Genomic DNA, 21652 nt, shown 5'->3' with positions numbered 1-21652 from the left:
TTCTTCCCCCCTAAAGATATAACAACTATATGCGAGATCTGTCAAAATGAAATATAATTAATGGGCTGCAAGGACGTGCTTTTGAGAACAGTCCTGCTAATAGGAAATGCTCTTCTTCGGAAGACTTGCTTCTCCTCCTCCCAAGGCAATGATATTCAAGTCATAATTCAACCCCTGGAATTAAGCAGACCCTGTAATTTGGGTTGATTAAGCTCTTTATGCTTTTAAAGGATCGCTGAGGAGAAAACCATGTCACTTACCAAGAAGTGGCCTTGGAGTGCACTAGATTATCTCAAACGGGTAAGTTCTCCAGAGAAAGAGAGGCTCGCCAGGAAAGACAGACACGTTTTTTAAATCCCCTCTTGGCCAAGCTCTGCTGTACGTCACATCTAGGAAGGGGTGGCAGTGGGTTCCTCTGTTTCCAGGCAGAAGTGGGGGAGGGGAAGTGGGGCCGAGTTTCGGGAAAAGCGCTGATGCTGAAGAGGCTGAGCAATTGGACGTGGAAAGAAGCATCGTGGTCCTCTCCCCGGGTTTCTGAGCTGTCTGACTGTCATCAACAAGTCTAGACTCAAGCCTGCGCCCGCCCCAAGTTCATTTCACATTCATACTGAATTTCTCCTTGAGACTTGTATGGAACAGCTTGGGGCTCAGTCACGGGGACCTGCCACCCACTGGGGTCTGTGTTTTCATTGGTGTCATTCCCCGGGCCTCACTTCACGGCCACTTTACACTTGAAGAGCCACTTAATCTTTCAAGTGGTTTCCCATTTGTCATCTCATCCTGCCACCTCCACTGCTACTCTCCTGTCCGTGGGCTCCCACCTGGTAACTGCACATCCTCCCAGATGGCTGCCCGGCTCTCGCCCAGACTCCCCTCACTGCGCTCTCAAAACAGCGGACGAGGCCCCTCTGTGCAGTGAAAATCAGATCATGCCAGTCCCCGGCTCTCAGCCCTCCAGTGGCACTGGGAGCAACAGCCGGTCGCCGGACTTCTGCTAACCTTGCACCTCTGCTCACCTCCCTCCTGGTCCCCCGTTCATGCTCTGCTCCAGCCCCCCTGTTTCTGTCTCCTCTGCCTGGAATCCTCTTCTTCCAGATGTCAGCATGTTCTGATCCCTCACCTCCATCAGGCATTGAATATTCCCCAAGATGCTGTTTTTCCAGTAAGGCCTTCCCTGCTACACTCCTAAAATTAAAATCCCCACCCTCCATCCTCGGTCCTGGCTTCCCTTCTCTTTGTAGCACTTATCAACACCTGATATTCTCTATCTTTCACTTATTTCTCTCATTTGTTATCCCACCCACCCCGCCACCATGGAATCTAAACTCTTAAGAGGACAGGGTTTTCTCTGTTTTCTTCCTGGTCACAACCCCAGGACCTAGGACATTATTTAGCACATAGTAGGGTGCTCAAAAATCATTTATTAAATTAAGGAATGAATGAATGAGCTTTGTTCCTATAACAAGTCCCATGAGACAGGCGAAGAAAGTCTTATCATCCTCATTTTGCAGTCGAGGACATAGAGGCCAAGGCAGGTGGAACACCTTGCGGGAATTAGAACCCAGGTCTTTAGGTAGGAATTCCAAGGCTGCTCCATCTCAGCCGGCGAGAGAGCCCCTCACATCCTGCCCTTTCTAGGCTGTCCCTGACTGCTTGAGTCAGAGCTTAGAGCGGTCCCTGAACTTCAGAGCAGTTCATTCATTTACCCGGGGGCATTACCTGGCTCTGTAGGGAGCATTTGACGTGCCTTATGTCATCGACCTCCCACATAGCTCCATGATATGTCATCACTACCTCGTAAAAACCTCTTAACACATGAGGACACTGAGGCTTAGAGCAATTAAGGAATTTTACCCAAGGTTATACAGTTACTAAGTGCCGAAGGCAGGATTTTAACCCAGGTCTCCCTGGCTATGGAATGTCACATGACCACTAAAGCAAACTAGTTCATAAACACTGTAATGAAATGGCTTCTGCCCTTGAGAAATTCTCAGTTTGGTCAACCCATTGCTTGCATCGTATTTTTGAGAGGGGTCATTAATAATTAATCATGTCTTACCTTGCGTGACAGATTTGTGTGCCTGTCTGAGCTATTTTCCTTTCATATTATCTAATTGTCATGTGTTAAAACTCTTCAGTTATCTTGTAAGGGCTTTGCATTTATTCTTTGAAAAAAACAACATACTTTGCATAATACATATTCATTTTAGAAAGATCCAAAAGCATAGAAAATCATAATAATGAAGGTGAAAATCGCTCATAATTCTATCATCCGGCAGTAAGCCCTACTTTCAATATTTTGGTATATTTTGTTCTAGTCTATTTGTTTTGTTAGCTTTTTTTCCCTGTACAAAATCAGAATTATAATGAATATACTGCTTGCATATATTTTTATTCAATATATTGTAACCTCTTTATATGACAATAAATATCCTCCTAAGACATTTTTTTAATTGCTGCATTGTGTTGCATAATTTGGATGTTCCAAAACTTACGCGGAATTGTCTCCATCATCCTAAGTACATGTTTTCAGTTTCATTATACTGTATTTTAACCTTCCATAATTCCAATCAGAATGATGATAAATCTTCGATGACTCAACTTTGACTTGTGTCATCCCTTTTTGGGAGATGTTAAGTGGAAGAGAGCTGTCTGTCTGTGACCACGTAAGCACAATGCTCCTCTGAGACTGAGCATTTGATTAGATCTGCTAGGGCCCTGTCCAACCTTAAGCTTTATAATAAACAGGTTACAGAATTCATTCGACACAAGGTTTCAGACATCTGAGCTCCTATATAATTAGTGTAATTAGACACTCAAATATTTGTTGAGCTAGTAATTCAAATCCCAGTTGGACGGGAAGAGAATTCAGGCTTGTAATGAGTGTGTTTTTGTCTCTCTCCCTTTGCACTGAAACTGTAAGCCCAGCAAAGCCTTGGCCAAGCTCTTTGCTCCTCCTTGTCTGTTTCTAGAATGTTCTATCTGTGGGTTTTTGTGAATTCTTTTATTTTTTTAAAAAAAGTATTTATATTTTCACAAAAATAAGAGGAGACTTAAGGTATTTGAAGAGACCTAAAATAGCCCAATTAAAATAAAGGCTAAGCAAGGCTTGCAAAACAGTATAGAATAGGAAGAAACTTAATTGCACCAGTAATCTGGAATTACATAGTTACTGTAACCAAATAAAAATTTATCTCACATTTTCCTTGAATTCCTTGAATTTCCTTGAATTTATGAATTCCTTGCTTGAAAGCTCAGATTTGTGTTTAATTATAACAGCCACACGATCCCAGATTACTGGTACAAATCCACCTTGTCTTTTATATGAAAATATTTTTGAATTCTAAGAGGCGTTTATCATGGATGCTTACAAAAGATATATCAGGCTATGAAATGGTCTGAGATTTTCGAGAAGATATAAAAATAACTTAAAATTATCTTTTAACCCTTAACAGAACCCAAGGGTGAACTATTTAATTGTAACCCAGTAAAAGGAGTGAAAGCAACGTGGCTAGGTTTATGGAGTTCAGAGAGACTGGTGGATTGCAGAATGAACACAAATCTGTCTCTCCCAACTTCAGAGGTCCACGTTATTAACCTGTGGTTTGTGCAAATATTGGACCGTAGCCAACTGAAGGCTGAGTTTTTCAATGACTGATTGAAGGGCCTGTTATATTTACTATTAAAGGGAAAGATATCCATGTGCTCTAGACAATAGATTAATGGAAGCAAAGTTGGCATTCTGTTATGAAAATTAAGATGCATGACTTGGTTTTATCAAAGAAATGGAAGGCCATTATAGCTTGATGAAATAAACGAGCTTTGCTATTACCTCATAGGGTGACTTTGAGGGGAGTCCTCAGCATCTCTAAGCTTCCTTTGATCATTTTGTAAAAAATGGGGCTATCATCAGATCTGTGATGAACACCATTTCCAGCCTCCTTCTCTTCAGTCATTTTTCAGCTGGAGTGGCCATGAGACACAGTTCTCAACAGTAAAACATAGGCACAGATCTTTGGAGTTTCTGGAGAGCTATCATTTCCTGACATGGGCACTAACTCACCCCTTTATTTGGAATGCAGATGTGATGGCTACAGTAGCAGCCATTCTGTCACCTTGAGGGAACAATAGCAAATATTTTAGCATTGACATCATTGAGCCACTCATCTAGCATTAGCAACTGCCTATCTTCAGATTTCATGTTGTGTGTGGGGGGGAAAAAAAAGAAAATCTCTGTTTATGCCACTAATGTCAGATTTTCTACGACTTACAGCCAAAAGCATTACTGAAAATGTGTCCTATGGGCTGGGGAAGATTAAATGAACTCAAGGGGTAAAGCCCTCAGCACAAGGGCTGGCACCTTGTAAACACTAAAGAAAGTGTGTGCTGTCTGCACGTCGTGGGCTATGTGAGGGCCTGCAGCACCGTCCTCATTTGTATTTCTAGGAGCTCCGGACCTGTGTTTAGAGAAGTACTCAGTGGAGACTCCAGAATGAATGTAATTAAAGAGAGGAGAGGCGCAGGTATTATCAGACAGCTGCCTCCTCTATAAAGGAACATCTGATTTTGAGAAAAATAGCATCAGATGCGCTACCAGATAAGTGAGCTGCAAAATATCCCTCTGGAGGCCTCCAAGAATTGACCCGCTGGGGGGCAGTTATTGCCTATTTGAAAGCTGGAATATTTCTTCCAAAATCATTGTTTTTGTTTCAGCATAGTTTATATTAACCTCTTTTCTTCAAACCAAAGGAGTTTGTGGGGGTTTTTTTTTGTTTGTTTGTATTGGCATTCGGGACTAGACATTACTGTACAATGTAGATTCTTAAATTTGAGAAGGATTTTGCTGATATTATTTTAATAACAGCTTCCATTTACCAAGCATTTATTGCATACTGGGAATCGTTTTGAGTGTTTTACATGTTTTAGCTCATTATTCAAGAATGAAAAGAATGCACTATTGATACACTCAACAACGTGGATAAATCTCAAAACTGTGCTGAGCGAAAGAAGCCAGACAACAAAAAAAGTGCATATCATGTGATTCCATTCTAGAAAATTCTAGAAAATACAAACTGATTTGTAGGGACAGAAAATAGATCGATAGATTCCTGGAACAGGGTGGGGAGGGAGGAAGGGATTACAAAAGGACATGAAGAAACTTTTGGAGGTGATGGGTATGTTCATTATTTCAATGTTGTGATGGTTTCATGGATGTGTACAATTTTTCCAAACTTACCAAATTGTACACTTTAAATATGTGAAGTTTATTGCATGTTAATTATAACTAAATAGAGCATTTTTTTAAAAGAAAGGAAAAATGTAAAAATAACTTATGTTGTCTTTCAGTAGGAAAATGGACAAATGAGCTGTGATTTATTCACACAATGGAGTTCTATACAGTAGAGAAAATGAATGCAATAGATCTGCATGTATTAAAACAACAATTAACAAAGTAAGTTGCCAAAGGAAGGTAGCATGGCATACTTGTAAAAATTAAATACACATAACCACATTGTATATTTTATGGGTACATAAATGCATAAACTTGGAATAGTACACGTGCACTTTATCACTGCAGTTACTAAGGGGCAGGGGAAGGAGGAAGGGACGAGGGGGTGGGGGTGCATTAGCTGTACTTACAATGCTCAGACCCAGTAGCAAAATGACAACACTGCACCATCTGTCGAATCTGGGTAGTGGTACACAGGCATCTGTTACATTATTTTCTGTACTTTTCTGCACGCTCAAAATTTTTCATAGTTTTAAAAAAAGTTTAAGTGATTCCCAGTTCCACTCTCAGTACCCAGTACTCCTTGCCAGGGACAACTGCTGTTACCAGTTTCTCGTGTGTCCTTCTGGAGAGATTCTAAGTATATGCATAAAGTACAGGAATGTGTGTGTGTGTGTGTGTGTGTGTGTTATATTTACATAAATTTTTACATATTTTTAAAAAATCATATAAGTGAGTCAATTTTTATATATTTCTTTTAAAACAATACAATTTGAAGCACACTATATACACTGCTCTATATCTTGCTTTTCGTACTCAACAAAACTTTGGAAATAGTTCCAACTGGGCACATACAGAATTTCCTCTTTCTTTCTGATGCTGCAGAGTAGTATTCCCTCCTATGCACAATTAGGCTGTTTGCCATCTCATGCTGTGACAGACCCCTTGTAAACACACATTTTGTACATCTGTCTGGGCATGCTACCTGTCCTTTAAAGCAGACTGTGCCACACTGGGCTGAAAAAGGAGTAACCAGTTACTGAAGGGGGTGCAACAGTTGGCCTCGTCATTCAATGACACCAGAGCAGCTGTCTTCTCATGCAGCTCCTTTTTAGTATTCTAGTTCCCTCTTTGATATGGCATTTTCTGGCTGGTACTTTTCTAGTGGTTGGTGGCACCCTTTCTTCTTTCGTTGTGTTGCTTTTAAAATGGTTTAAGCTGCCGGGCGTGGTGGCTCACGCCTGTAATCCTAGCACGCTGGTAGGCTGAGGCGGGTGGATCGCTCAAGGTCAGGAGTTCGAGACCAGCCTGAGCAAGAGCGAGACCCCGTCTCTACTATAAATAGAAAGAAATTAATTGGCCAACTAATAATATATATAGAAAAAATTAGCCGGGTATGGTGGAGCATGCCTGTAGTCCCAGCTACTTGGGAGGCTGAGGCAGCAGGATTGCTTGAGCCCAGGAGTTTGAGGTTGCTGTGAGCTAGACTGCTGCCACGGCACTCACTCTAGCCTGGGCAACAAAGCAAGACTCTGTCTCAAAAAAAAAAAAAAATAGTTTAAGCTAAGAAGCCAAATAATCAAGATTGTTTGGAGTGTGACTAAAGTGAGACAAAGGAGGTTCCAAGTAAGAGAACACAGCACTTTTTGGAGTCAAGGGTCTGAACTTTACTGCATGGACTTTTTACATGTGTGCTGGCTGCTCTGGGGTTTGGAGGACTCCCGGTTCCTAGGTAGCTCTAGCTAGAGGGGGTTCCAGGACTGCTGCTCCATGCATTCCCCAGTGTGAGAGAGGGGCACGGCTTCAAGGACTAATGTTATGGAGAAGCCACTAGGGAATTAACAAGAGACAAAAAGTGTTGTGTTCTGGTGAAATGCCCAGCCGCAGTAAGAGCCGGGGTTCATCCTGGCTCTATTTGACAGCGTTTTGAGATTTTAAAAAATAATTCTCCGTGTTCTAGCAGGAGGGAAGGAGAAAGTCCTGGAGAAAGGACAGGCCAGTGCAGTGTGGGAAACTCATCTCCTCTTCCTTGGCTGTACATTTTTACCTTCCATTAAAATTTAGTTTTTACATTAGAAAACCATTTAATAGAGTTCTGGAAAAAATCGCTCCCCTGGAAAACTTGAATTATGCTAATGATAATAGTAATGATTTTGAGGATTTATTGTAGTTTCCAAAGTATTTTCTTACCACGGGGGCACCATAGGCTGGTGGGTAAGAACACAGGGCTCTTTTGAGTCAGACTTTCTGGGGTCAAAGTCTGGCCCCACTGCTTACTGTGTGTGTGGCTTAGGGCAGCTTATCTAACTTCTCTGTGCCTTGGTTCTCATCTATAAAATGGAGGTCATAAAAGCACTCATTCACAGGGCTAGAGAAGATTAAATAAGTAAAAAAAATATATATATAGAAGTCTGAAATAAGAATAATGACTGACATCCACCTGCTGAGTGCTTGATAAATGTCAGTTATTATGATTATTATTAGCGCAGCTGTAGTAGTAGTAAGAATTGGGGTAAATGGGCAGAGCTGCTAATCTGACCAGTTGTTGGACTCAAGGACAGCAAATGAGCATAGAGGTGTATCTTCCTTGGACAAGAAAGAGTAACTCTATTGGGCAGACTGCAGGGAGTTGAGATTAAACCAGCCGGGCACGTGACGCCTGCTTATGGCTACTGCCAGGTGTGCATGTGACAACGCTGGCCTTGATGGGAGGTCACGCCATTGCAGGGCACGGTGGTTTTGAGGTTTCATGAAATAATGACGAAGCCAGTGGTTTCCTGGAGCTGACTGTTGAAAACCAAGAAAATTTTGCAAGAGAATTAAATATGACAATTAGATAAAATTATGATTAATTAAATTATATTTAAAAAAACAGTAGTAATAAATATTCAAAACTCATCACATCCTAATTATTTTGCTACATTTACCTATTATCTATGCTTTTGAGGTTATTTTCATCTACTGTATCTGTAAATTGGGGATGCTTTACAATGGCAATGAGCTATAGTGCATCTCTTCCCGACTCCACGCTCACTCACTGACATTGTCTTTGGAGCTTACAACTGGCTGTGGTGGGAGTATTTACACCACAACAATTGGCAAATGCTACAAACCAGGTCTTGATTTATTTTGTAGTCCTAAGAAAGTAATAGAGAAAAATGTTAATAATGTAGATTAAGCTTAAAAGTGTAGCATGCCTGTTGCTGAGCACAGAAAAAATTAGAAAAACTATTTTTTCAGCATTCAAAAAGATGCCTACGTCTTCAACAAACTAACAAAGCTCTGAGGTGTCTTCACTGTTTCACTTTGTCTCGCTTGTTAACATTCATGTCAGAGCCACAGGCAATTGCTGGAATGCACAAAAGGGTGAAGAAGTCTCTCTGCCAGGAAGGAGGGGGAAGGGGGACAGCCTTAACCTTGACCTCTGCCAACACCTTCAGGCCCTGAACTGCTCTGGGAGGTGGAGGACTGAGCTCCCTACCCACACTCGGAGCGGGCTGGGCCCTAATCCCGGAAGAGCTGTTGACACTGCAGAAAGAAGGTGGGAAAGTGAGCTGGTCTCTCCCAGGGGAACTGGGGAAACTAGAGTTCTAGACTCAGGGGTTCACACCAGGCAGAGACGCAGAAGGGCTGAGTGAAATGGCCGAGGCTGAGCCGGGGGTGGTGCAAACGAAGCCTGTTTTGCAAGTCTGCGGCCCTAAGGCCTGGGTGATGTGGGCAGAGAAGAAAAGTACCAGGTTCAACTTACAACTTATCCATTTGCAGAATTTTTTACCTTTAGTGGATTTTGCATTCCAGGTGAGGGGATGCCCTATAGCGTCGCCTGGGAAGGCCCCGGGCAGGGTAACAGAGAGTGGGGCGAGGCCGCTGCTGTTTGGGAAGTAAGAACAGGGGTTCTCCCCAGCCCTGCCTCTCCCCTCCTTTTCTTGGGAGATGGGCTTGCAGCCTTCTTCAAAAGAAAGCTCTTTATAGTTCATGTTCTGAGAGTTTCTAAAAAAGGAGACCATGCTCTAAGTGAGCTAAGGAGAGAACTGCTCCGGCAGGGGAAACACCCGCGGGAGCCCGGTGTGCACACGCCGGGGAAAAGCAGGCTCCATGCGGAGACCAGGTGTGTCGTGCCAGCCTCGCCACTTGGTGGTGACCTTGGACAATCGCATCCTGCTACCTGAGCCTCAGTTTCCCCATCTATAAGATACTAGGGGTGAATTAAACGATCTCTAGTGACACTTCCGGTGCCAGCGGTCTGCAAGTCCCTGCAAATCTCCTCATGGCTCATACCTCACTTTGTCACCAAGGAGCCGAGCTGCCATGCTGAGCACCTTGTCCTTGAGGAAGTTAACAGGCCAGGGAAGAATATGGGGAGAAAGGGTGGCAACAGAGCTAGCGGTGGGAGGGAGAGGTGGGACGCGGGCGCACTGAGAGGGGCGTGTGGGAGGACTTCTGCAGGCTGGGGCAGGGGCAAGTCCGGCAGGCAGACCCTGGCCAGCTGAGCTCCAGCTCTGTGCTAGGCGACAGGGCCACCCAGACCCCAGCCCGCCCCAGGCCGCCTTACCCTGCAGCATCGCGGACGTGGTGTAGTAGTTGAACGGCACGTTTTTCACCAGGTATTCTTCGGGGTCCAGGCTGGCCAGCTTAGCTGCCACCAGGACGGACTTGCCGGTGCCCGCGGTGCCCACCAGCATGACGGGCCGCCGCCGCCGCAGCAGCCGCTGCAGGAAGTAGCACACTCGGATGGTCTCGCTCGTGTGCACCAAGCAGGCCTGGAGCAGGGACACACGGGTGTGCCAGGGTTGGGCCCGAGGGAGAAGCAGACGCACCACGAGGTACTCCGGAGCATTTGAGAAGAGGGGAGCTCCCCAAACAAGTGTAGGGGCAGGGGCATCTTCCTAACCTCCATGGCAGGACCAGCCAACCAACCCATTCTTGGGGCTCCCCACAGCTGGGCGGGGAGCCTTCCCACCCACCTCCCCCACTCTGGTCTCTTTCCCTCCTATGTCTCTAATGTATCTTAAAATCTTCTGCCGCAGCCATCTCCTCCTCTCTGCCCCTAGGATGCCAGCTGGGCCTGGTATTTAAGTGTCCTAGCCTGTAGGGCAGCCTGTGTCTCCATCGCACCTGCGGTTTCCTCTGTAAAGGTGTGTGCAGCTGGGGGTGACTAGTTCCTAGCAAGACCAAACACGTGGACATGGACACAGGATCACTGCTAAGGTCACTGCAGATCCTTCAGGACAACTGCACCTCCTTGGCCGCTCAGCCACTCACCTGCAAGGGCATCTCGGGGTCAAATTCAAACCGGGGGGTGAGCCTGGACCAAGGCTCGAACTTCTTGGTCTCTGGGTCTATGTAATAGTCAAAGACGGTCCCCTGAGAAGGAAACTTGACTGTCTTGAACTCGGTCAGCCACCACTTGCTGAACTCTGCCCGGTAGTCCACAAGCTGCAGAAACAAAGCCGGTCAGGGGACCAGGTCCTCCAGAACTCAGACAGAAGGGCAGGGCAGGGACACAAAATGCTCCTGCCTCTGCAGGCCCGCCGGGGGGACCAGCTCCCCCAAGGATCAGCCCTGACAAGGCCCACGGTGCAGGGCCGCTCCGGAGCAGGTGCAGGTGAGCCATCCTGGCAATGGCACATTTCACGGCCACCAAAGGACAGAGAGGGCTGAGGGGTGAGTGCGTGAGAACATGGAGGAGGGTAGGACCCAGGGCCACAAGATGGGCAAGTGTGGCCCAGGAACTCCTGAGGAGACAGACCCACCACCCCATCTTCCCAGACGCTGGGACTCTGAGCCCCTTCCAGGAAGGCAGTCTGGATGGATGGAGTAGAATGGAGACTGTTGGCACAGGGTGGGGGCACAGTGTGGCTGAGTGAGCACGGTCTTAGCAGGGGACTCAGGTATGTGGCCACAGGCAAATCCCTTCTCTCTGTGCCTCAGTTTCCTCATCTAGAAAACAAGCATCCTAGAAAAGATTTCCAAGGTTCTTCCAAGAGCTAAGATTCTAAGCTCTAGGAGCAGCAGGAGAGAAAAGGCTATGCTGCTCTTTCTGAAGAAGGAAGAGGTGGAGGCATGTATTTACATGCAAACATACTGCACGATGAGCCCTTTAAGGACAGGGCTGTGCACACAGTGTACTGACGCTATTAATATCTTACTGTGTCCAAGTCAACACACACACACACACACACACACACACACACACACACACACACACACACACACACACAATACACCTATTGCTAACAGCAACCCTCTGGAAGAGCAAACACATAGAACTAAGAAAAACCCTAAAAATATAAGAGGCCCAGATTGGGCGTTTTAGGAAATGCTCGTGGAAGGCAGGGCAAAGCTGGAGCTCAAAGGCTGGGAGGACGAGGAGCTGGGTGCTTGGCGACAAATCTGAACTCTGAAGAAAGGCCGCTTCTCATTTTGCTGTCGATTAAATAAGTAGGATTGAAATCTTTTGCTTTAAAATGAGAACAGAAATAGGCTGTAAGATAAGGACAGGTTTAGTTCGCTGTTCTCGTTCTGATTTGAATTTAGATTAAAGGAACATTGTACTTTCCCAATATTATTGTTCTCCCCAATCAGAAGCCTCAGGGAAGCCCCCATTTTTTTTTTTAACTCATGGGTAAAATTCTTGAAGACTTCTTACTTTCTATGAAAACACGATCTTATTATAGGTTTCTATGGAAACTCTAAGATGACGGCCACATCTGGAAAGAACACAGTGTGGACCTTCTTTGTTCCTCACCTGCGATTCCACCTTTGAGCTACCTGGTCAATTTCTCCACCCAGCCGTTGGCGGGGCCGATGTCCTCATGCTCCTCTGTAATCTGGGGCCTGGCCTCACTTCCCACTATACATGGACACTGTAGAGACAAGGTGACCTCCCCTGGGCCAATCCAACAGTCCTCTCCTGATCGGGCTCTGTGTGCATCTCTTCAGCATGGACCGTTATGCACAGGCTCCTCCTGCAATTCACATCTCCTTGTGGATTCTGACAGTTCCCTGTTCCTCCTCTGCTTCTGACCCGATGACACTAAGACTTTACCGTCATCCTGTAGTGGAGTTGGGGACCCAATTTCACTGCTTTTGATCTCCATGATGCTCCAAATTACCCTGGCTTATTAAACTGATCCCTATTTTATATATGAAAAGACAGAACTGGGAGTTGAACCCGGGTTTTAGGTCTCGAGATCTGGTGTTCTCGGTACCTCGTGCTTCTGAGAGATCGTTTTCTGTGAGGGCTGCAAGATATACACAGCCAGGACCATTTAGGAAAAAAAAGTCAGAACTTCTACTTGGGTATAGCCTCTGTTTTGCATTTCTGTTTTGCTTTCATGACAGCTTTTTAAATGTAAGCACCCTTGGTGTTCCTGCTGCGAATATTTTGGCCAAATTCCTACTTTCCAATTTACGGCGCTATTTTTCGTGTTTAGTTTTAATGCGGGCTGTGTAGGGGTCTTGGACGGTCCCTGCTGCTAAAAGCTTTCTCCCTTGTCCTCTCCCCACGTGCCCACACGGCCGCCTGTAGCTCCAAGTGCTCCAGAGCCCGGGGTACCTGGAGAGATGCTTTCTCCGGGGCTTTTAAAAAGAGTTGAGTGGATTTAAATTTTTCTATACGGAAATAGAAATTGACCAAGTAACTCCATCCTGAAACCCCACGGCCTGCTCCGCACCAATATGGGAGAGGAGCCCAGCGGTGGCCGTCTGACATTTCGCCAGCCCAAAGGTCAGAGACTGCATTTGATGGAAAGCAATAACCTCTGCATTCGGGGTCTCTGTGCACTCCAGCCAGGTCTCACCCATCCTGCTGAACTCTTTGCACCTTTGCATCAAGGGGGAAATGGAAAGCTGTCAAAGAAGCAGTCTGCAGAGACGCTGCCAGGAGTGCAGAACAGACAGCACAGAATCCTCAGCTGTCAAACTGCTGGTCCAAGCACCCTCCTGCCCTTTGACATTTCCCTTATGCCCCCAGGGCACCTGGCTCTGGGGAGGGGATGGAGAAAGGCACCCTGGGAGCCTGTGAGAGCTGCTTTCTGAATTTGGACCACCAAAGAACAAGTTAGGTAGTGATAGAAGGCAGAATGGATGTTACAGTGAAAATAAAAAAAGAAATTGCTAATTCTTTTTGTCCCGGCTCACTTCCATTTTGGATTCCTAGAACGTTGCTTTGCCTTGGGAGGCTGAAAGCTTTTTACTTTTCTTTGAAAGAGGCTCACAATCAACCCAGGCCAGAAAGAGTAAATTGTAATGCTCCAACAGTTGCAGTTTAATCTGATTCCCCCCGTCATGAGAGAGGCACCAGATTCTAGCTATAAAACTGAATATTTATGCTAGGAGAATATTAATAATAAGCACATATGGGCTGTTCTAGGTGCTTTGCACATATTCATGCAGAGTAATTAGAACAGTACATGTTCACTTAATCCTAGGAACTGGGACCACAATCATCATCCTCTGCACACATGGAGAAAATAAGGTAGAAGTTAAGTTACTAGCCCAGGGTCCCCAGATAATAGTGGCAGTTGCAATTCAAATCCATAGTCCACGTTCTTTTTAATGTTTATTTTGCTTTTCTTCAGTTTTTTAAAAAAACCACTTTATTGTGGCATGACTAATACACAAAAGCTATGTCTATTGAATTATACAACTTGACGAATTTGAAGATAAGTATACACCTGTGAAACCATCATGCAATCTATGCATAAAACTATCACCTTCCAAGTTCAAACCCATCACTGCCGTTTTATTTATTATTGCTATTATTGTTGCTGCTTTGTGATAAGAACACTTAACATAAAATATCCCTTCTTAGCACATTTCTTTAGAGGAGAAGGAAATCTTGCCATTTGCAACAATATGATGACCCTGGAGGACATTATGCTAAGCGAAATAAGCCAGGCACAAGGACAAATGCCACATGATAGATACCACTTACATGATGAATCTAAAATAGTCAAATTCATAAAAGAGAGAGGAGTCGTAGCTGCCAGGGCTTGAGGGGAGGGGAAATGGGAGGTATCAAAGGGTACAAAGGTGTGGTTGTACAAGATGAATAAGTCCAAGGTGAATAAATCTCTCCAGCATAGTACCTATAGTTAACAATACTTGATTGGGTACTTAAAAATTTGCTAACAGAATCCATATTTTTAACCTCTATATGATAGTGCCTGATAGCTAGAGTGACTTGTGAGAGACTGCTTTGCATAATATTGAATATGTTGTTTCTAGATAAAAATATCTTTTATTTGGAGGAAAATAAGTAAAGAAAAAAGGCTGGGAATACAGGAAAGGTAAAGGGATAAAGTACCTCGGCATTACAAGCTAACATCCCTACCCCCAAACAACATGAAGCCACAGCAGTCAACACCATGAGATCAATTCTACTTTGGTTTCCTGCTCCCTAGATGCCACTTAGCCTTTGGTCCAACCTTCTCTCAGCATCTCTGTGTTTCCAGTGTATGGAGAAATTATGGCTAACTCTGGCCTGTTATGTAGTGGAATATCCTTGTTCTGGAAGATTTTTAGAAGGCTAAAGAGATTCTTTCCCCTCAAGCTTCTACAGCACAGCATCCTTCCACCTCTCTCTATAAAACACACCTCATCTTGCAAAGTAGTGTGCATATACCAGTGTTGTTCAAACTCAAACACTACAGAGCTCTCCAAGAAATCAGAGGTATGGTCGCTAACTCAAAAAGCAACAGCTCCAAACACACCACAGCCTCATCTGTCTCACCCCATGCAGCCCTTCGAGGGGGTCTAATGTCTGTAGCAGAGTAATAGGTAGATAACTAAATAGTTTGCTGCTTTCAAGTTTGCTCTGACAGCTGTCTGTCCTGTCTTCCAAATCTTTGCTGGAGGGTCAGTTTTCCTGTTGCAGAATTCCACATGGGTGCGGAACTCAGCAGCACATCTCCTTACCTGATCTTGGACCATTGCTCCGCCGAGAGCCCAGATGGCAGCAAACACGAAATAAAGCTCATAGATTTCCCTGGGGCAGTCCACAGGGATGTCCTCCTTGGTCAGGAGACACTCCAAAAGGTGACACACCATCTGAACCATGCTCTGCTCTGGGATTGGAATGATCTTCTTAAATCTGCAGAGAGAGACCGGGATGTGCCCTGAAGCACCATTCCAGAGGCAATGTCGGACTCCCCTTGGTTTCAGGGACCTTGTGACTTGTTGAGTTCTTTGGGGAGACCACAGTGCCACTTAAGCCTTTGCTCTCATCAGCTATTCTTGGGCTGGCTTCCTTTGCAGGGGAGTCAGGGCCTGAGCCCTCCTGAGACGTCCCTTTCCTCACCCCCTTTCCTCTGACACCTTCCCCTGCCCTCCCTTCTCTTTATATCCTTGTGCAATGTAGGCAGCTGCAACAAAACAAGTAGATACCTCACGTTTTCACTCTTTTCACAATTTCTTCAATTGTCAAAAGGCGCCTAAAGAGGCAATTTGGGTGCAACCCTTGCACTTCCTCACCCCAGATGTTTTCCTCCAACTTAAACACTGAAAACATGCTTTCTGGGGCCAGAGTCTTATCTGGGGAGTCGCGCGGACCAGCACAGATGGCTATTTTATGCAGTCATGGTTAACTGAACAGAGCTCTCATCTGAAAACACACCTCCCTGACTTCGCCCTGGCCTGGCATTTGTACTTTCCATTTCGGCTTTAGAGGTCTCAACGGAAAGGCAGATATCAAGAGATGCACGAAAGACATCCTGTGCCCAGGGGAGCAGGAGTGGGCACATGTGCATGCACACACTCACACACACACACACACACACGTCTGTCCTTGGGTACCCTCGTCATACCACATGTATACACACCATGCGCCACCGACCCACGTGCTCAAGCCATATCATCTCCCCCCAGAGCTGATGTGCTCACATGCTGCAAGAAGGCAGAGTCACTGTCACAAGGTGTGCAGCCCTGTCAACGCTCACCTTCATGGCCCTTTACCAGCACTGGGCCTTGGAGTCGCATGGCATGCCATTCTCGTCAGTGTCTTGCATTTTCTGGGGCCAGAAAACACATTTCTGCTTGTTTTTAACCTAGTTGCAATCTCTACAACAACACTGGCACCGTCTAGTAGCCCAGGTATTACTTCCATGAGTAATAAGAAGACGGACTCCTCGATGGGCTGTCTTTATTTGTTTGGCGCATTTTTGTAACAGAGTGATACTGATAAAATGGCTCTATCTCAGGCCCAGGGCTGGATGAGGCACCAAGACAACAGGTACCAATGGCCCTTATGTTCCAAAAAGAGATTCCAGATCATCTAGGTGGGACTTGCAAAGGGTTTTGTTACTCGGCCCCTCATCCTCTCAAGGGTATAGAGGATCCAAGTGGGAGACGCTGAAGGGGCTGGAAATGTGCTTTCAGGAGACTGGAGGGAGCTGGGTGTGCCTGCCCCCTCGCGTGGGGAAGGCAGCTGCTCTCCCCTAACAGCTGGGGGAAGGGGCTCCCATAGGACCACTCCGAGCCACGCCTGGGCAACGCTAAGGAGACTCTCTGATCACACGGTGGAGCAGAGGCAGGCGCCTCGCTGGGGCCTCTTGTGCTCTAGTTTGTCAGAGCAAAGCAGGGGCAGGTCCTCCTGGGATGCAGGTGTGGGCTGTGGGCCTGAGGGCCTGTCCCAGTGCTGGCTTAGGGGCCGCCTGGCGGGGGGAGGCGGACTTGTGTGAGGAGCAATACACCACCAGCTAAAGAGAGTCAGTTGCTTTCTTCAAGAAATGGCAGATGGGAGATCTCCAGTGACAGGGAGGGTCCCAGGAGCCCCAGAGCTCCCACAGAGCCGGAGTCAGATTTCAAGACCTGTCAGTCAGGGTAGCGAGGCCACGCCAGTTCCGGTGAGGAAAAGGCCTCTCCTGCCCCTTCCTGTCTCTCTCTGCACCCCTCCAGCCCTGAGGGGTCAGACGCCACAGGCAGGGAGTAGGCTGCTGGCAGAGTAAGGAGAGAAGTCGAGTCGCGCCCCTTCCCCACTGCGGGCCTGGGCTTCCGGGAGGGGCAGAAGCTTCCAGGGCACCTGGAGTTTGCTTCTTTAAATTTTCCCTGGACCACACGTGCCAGTGTGTGTATGACTGTGTGACTAGCGGTGATCAGATGCCTTTTGTCGCCAAAGAGTGACCAGAAAGCCGCGGACAACGACCAAGGTCTCATTCAGACGCACACACGATTTTGAAGGGGCAGCGGGGAAAGGAAGTTGCTTTCTCATCGCCCCTTATGGGGCCTGCGTGCTCAACAAAAAAATCCACGCGTGTTGACATCGCAGGGCCTTACAGTAACAAGGCCCATAAAGCTGGCATCAGACACCGTGACCGTGACCGTATGAAACAGAAGTCAGGCTTGAAGGTGAGAGCATCTGTCACTGACAGCTGCGATGCCCGAGCAGCACCTGGGCCTCGCGCCTCACCTGCGCGCCTCAGCTGTGCGCCGCACCTGCGGAGGTCAGCCCTCTCCAGGAGGGCTGCGGGCGCGACACGAGACAGCGCCCAGAGTGGCATCCACGAATGACTGCTGTTGTCACTGTTTCCCTCGATAGCCGTGGTGTCCAGAGCTGGGTGGAGAGCTGCTTCTGCCAGACTCTCCGTGGTCCGAACCCTCACACCTGGTCTCGGCGGCGGCGCCTGCACCTGCGCCCGCGCATGCGCACAGAGACGCCGGCCCAAATTTGGTTCCAAACGCCCAGAGTGGGAGACAGCCCGCCTCTCAGTCAAAGGATGTGTCGGACAAGTGTCTCAGGAAAAACTAAAGCACACGGAGAGACTATTTTCCTGGAACCTTAGCCTGCCCTGGCACTCCAGTCTTTGCCGCCTGGCGCCTGTGTGTCACTGGCCCAGGCTTTGCCGGCTAGCCCGGCGCTTTATCCCATTAGACCCCAAGGCCGCGCAGCCCGGGGGCCAGCAGGGCCTGAAAGCTTTTCAAAGGCTCTTGACAATGTTGATGTTTTTGGAAAAATAATTATTGACCCCTGAAATATAAAAGCTATGAAATCAAAATTAATAAACGTTTCATTAAGTATCTAAAATATGTCACTATGTCAACTATTTAACTGCAGGTTGGTTTTTAGTCATACAAAATTCACTTTTAATGAGGGCGGATTTCCTAGGGTGGGGTGGGCCACGTGGAGTCGGCAGGCGTGGGGCGTCCCTGCAACATGGCTGCCCACGGTCTGCAGTGTGCCCGTCCCCTCGGCCCCCACCATTCATTGCAAGCCACTGGAGGCTCAGTCATATCCCATGCTTGACAGGCCAGCAAAGAGCGAGCCAAGCATCAACGTGGGCTTTAATTTCTGGGAAACATAATCCTGACCCTAACTGTGGAATCTTCCAGAACTATGGAGCTCAGAGTCACGTAGCCCTCACAGCATCAGCTCTGATGCCCTTTCTTGGCTGCACGATGCGGGTGGGTGCCAGATTCGTGGAATGATGCATCAAACGGCAAAAAAAAAAAAACAACAAAACAAAAAAACAACAACAAAAAACAGAGTGTAAAATGAAAGCAGGCTCCAAGCACAGCAAGCTGCCTGTACCAACACATACAGTACTCTAGTGTAATAAGTATTCTCTCGGTTAAGAGTGATTGATCTCTCCTTTAAGTGACATGTGGTCAAGGCTTGTTGCTTTTACTTTTACAAATCCATAAGAGGAAAAGTGAACTCACAATGGCCAGTGTGGCAGGACTGGTCAAACAGGGCACCGTGCCCAGTCCCACGTTATCTGGGCCATGGGCACCCTCAGCCAGGAACAGGGTGTGGGGTCCGTGTGTCACTGACAAGTGTCATCTTCCCCCCAGGCCTGTGGATCTGGCCTGTGGATCATTTGCAGAAGGGCCAGCTCTTGCCCCACACACTGCAGGACTGGGTCTCCAGACTCATCTGATTTTGCATCTGACAGCCTCCTTCTGATACACCCACGTGGCACTCACGAGAGGCGCTTTAAATCTTCCTCCTCCTCACTCAACTCCCTTCTTGCCTGAACTGACAATAAGCATCCCATGGCCACCCCAAGGTGTGTCCCACTCTGCCATCTGCCGTGCCTGGAGGGGGTGCTCTGGGAACATCTGACTTTGGGGACAGGACAGAACATCAGCAGGACACCAGGTGTGAGCCAATGGGCTGTCCGTTGCTGCTTTAACTCACTGCCTTCCTTATTTCTTGGCCTACCTGGTTCTGAGTGTGTCTAGGCAGGTCGGAAGGTACTTGTCAAACAGAATGGTCAGGTTGGCTCTCTCCGTCTGGAGCTCTCTCTTGTCAATCCAGCTGCTCACCAGAGGGTTCCACCCAAGATCTGCCGGGTTGATGTATAGGATCCCTGTGGGCGCGGAGAAGACTGTTCAGTGAATAGCCCATACATATAGCACATGCATCACCCCAGGGAGTTATTTTCTCTGTTAGAAAATGTAGGGAAGATTGGACTTAAAAGAAACAGAGATCTGGTCCAGGTGTGAGGGGCCAATGAATGTGTCATGGAGGACCAACTCCAATTGACCGAGGATGGGTGGATGGAGAGCAGTGTTGAGAGGACACTAAGGCCAGGTCGAGGCTGTGATTGGTCAGCAACACTTGTAGTGGGAGTGTGGGAGTGTACAATGGGGACCCTCCGAAAGATACATCTACATCCTATGTATGGCCCCTGCGAATGGGATCATATTTGGAAAAGGGGCCTTGGCAGTGTAGTTAAGGATCTTGAGGTGAGGTTATCCTGGATGATCCGGGTGGGAAATTTACAAATGTCCTCCCAAGAGACAGAAAGGGAGAGACACCCGCAGAAGTGAAGGCCATGGGAAGAAGGCAGGGGCTGGAGCTATGGGGCCACAAGCCCCATAGGAGCAGCTAAGCTGGAACACGCATAGAAGGATCCCTCCCAGAGCTTGTGAACAGAGCACGGCCTTGCTGAACTTGATTTCATGTGTCTGACTTCCAGAAACGTGGCAGAATAAATTTCTATTATTTTAAGAGCCGCCAAGGTTATGGTAATCTGTTAGCCTTGTAAGAACAGCCCTAGGACATTAATCCAGAGTGGGAGAGACAATTCTCTAGGCCTGCACTCACCAGCACAAGCATGGGGCCTCGAAAGGGAAGGGGCATTAGGGCGGGGACCAAACAAGTTCACTTCTTAAATTATTTGCTTTTACTATTTACTTAATTTTATTTTATGATTATTTTTTAAAAAACATTTTTAATAGCTTTGTTGAAGTATAATTGATATATGAAAAAATGCACATATTTAGTGTATACTATTTGATGAGTTTGGGCATATGCATACATACACCTGTGAAACCATCACCATGATCAAGGCAATAAAGTATCCGTCACCTCCGTGTGTGTGTGTGTGTGTGTGTGTGTGTGATAAGAACACAAAGCATGAGATCTATCCTGCTAACAATTTTTTTTAAGTACACACTACAGTATTGTTAACTTTAGGTACTATGTTGTACAGCAGATCTCTAGAATGTATTCATCCTGCATAAATGAAACTTTGTACTCCCCTTGAACCTCATTCCCCCATGCACTCACTCAGTTCCTGGCAGCTACCATTCTACTCTCTGCTTCTTAAATTTGATTTTTTTTTTTTTTTGCCAGACAAGTTCTTTTTATCCCCTAGTCTCTGCACACACATTTGGTAGATGGAGACAGAGAAAAGTTAAGGTCTGAAGTTGCTATTTTGCACCAGGAGTTAGTAAGAAATGGTGATGCTTGGTCATCTCCATGGGCATGGCTTTGAACTGGCCTACAAGTCGCCTAATTTGAGACACTTCTGCAAAGAGGACAGTTGTCCCACTCAGGAACTATTTCCCTTCCCATCACCATAGCATTTCCGAATTAACAAAACCACGTGGCCCTGACCTTATACCGCTTGCCTTGCCTGCCCTTGTGGGTGTGGATTGGGGCTGAGAACTAGGCCGGGGTTTTGGACGATCAGGTTTCCGGCTCCAGTTTGGAGCTTCCTTCTGAACCAGCAAAACCACGTGTGAGGCTGGAGGCCCCTGTTTAACCTGGGCTGTACCTGCCCTGGAGACGGTGGCTGGAGTGGCCGTGCGCAGGTGGCTGATCTCAAAGAGGAGCCGCATGGTGGGGTTGAGAGGAATCCTCTCGTTGCTCGCCAGCGTCAGCACCTGGAAGCAGCAGGGAGGGACACACCAATGAGGAAGGACTCAGGTGCCTTCCCGGGGTGTGGGGGGTGGGGGTGAGACTTGGCCAACCACTGTCGGCCAGGATTGCGGATGATTATTTTCTTCTTTGTGATTATAAGTATTTTCTAAATTTTCTGCAATAATGCTCACTCTCTCTTACCGGTACCTCTTCCACCCACCCCTCTTTGTGTGTGTGTGTGTGTGTGTGTGTGTGTGTGTGTGTGTGTGTTGAATCAGGAAAAAAGTTATTTAAACAGTTTAAATTAATGTCAATAATTTGAATGAACTAGA

The 21652-nt window shown here is 46.8% G+C and overlaps 1 protein-coding gene across 1 annotated transcript in view; it reads right to left on the bottom strand.

Moving 5' to 3' along the window:
* DNAH9 (dynein axonemal heavy chain 9) overlaps positions 1–21652 on the bottom strand; it is a 312997-nt gene that overhangs the window by 150053 nt on the left and 141292 nt on the right. Inside the window, exons 34-38 of the mRNA XM_020280809.2 lie at positions 21235–21343; positions 19392–19539; positions 15152–15326; positions 10493–10666; positions 9783–9990 (exon numbers count right to left, since the gene is read on the bottom strand). Coding sequence (XP_020136398.2) covers positions 9783–9990; positions 10493–10666; positions 15152–15326; positions 19392–19539; positions 21235–21343 — 814 coding nt within the window. The remainder of the gene's footprint in view (positions 1–9782; positions 9991–10492; positions 10667–15151; positions 15327–19391; positions 19540–21234; positions 21344–21652) is intronic.

This window comes from Microcebus murinus, chromosome 18 (genome assembly GCF_040939455.1).
Source record: "Microcebus murinus isolate Inina chromosome 18, M.murinus_Inina_mat1.0, whole genome shotgun sequence".
NCBI lineage: Eukaryota > Metazoa > Chordata > Mammalia > Primates > Cheirogaleidae > Microcebus > Microcebus murinus.
The sequence above is the reverse complement of the archived record's forward strand: the minus strand, read 5'-3'. Positions and strand labels throughout refer to the sequence as shown.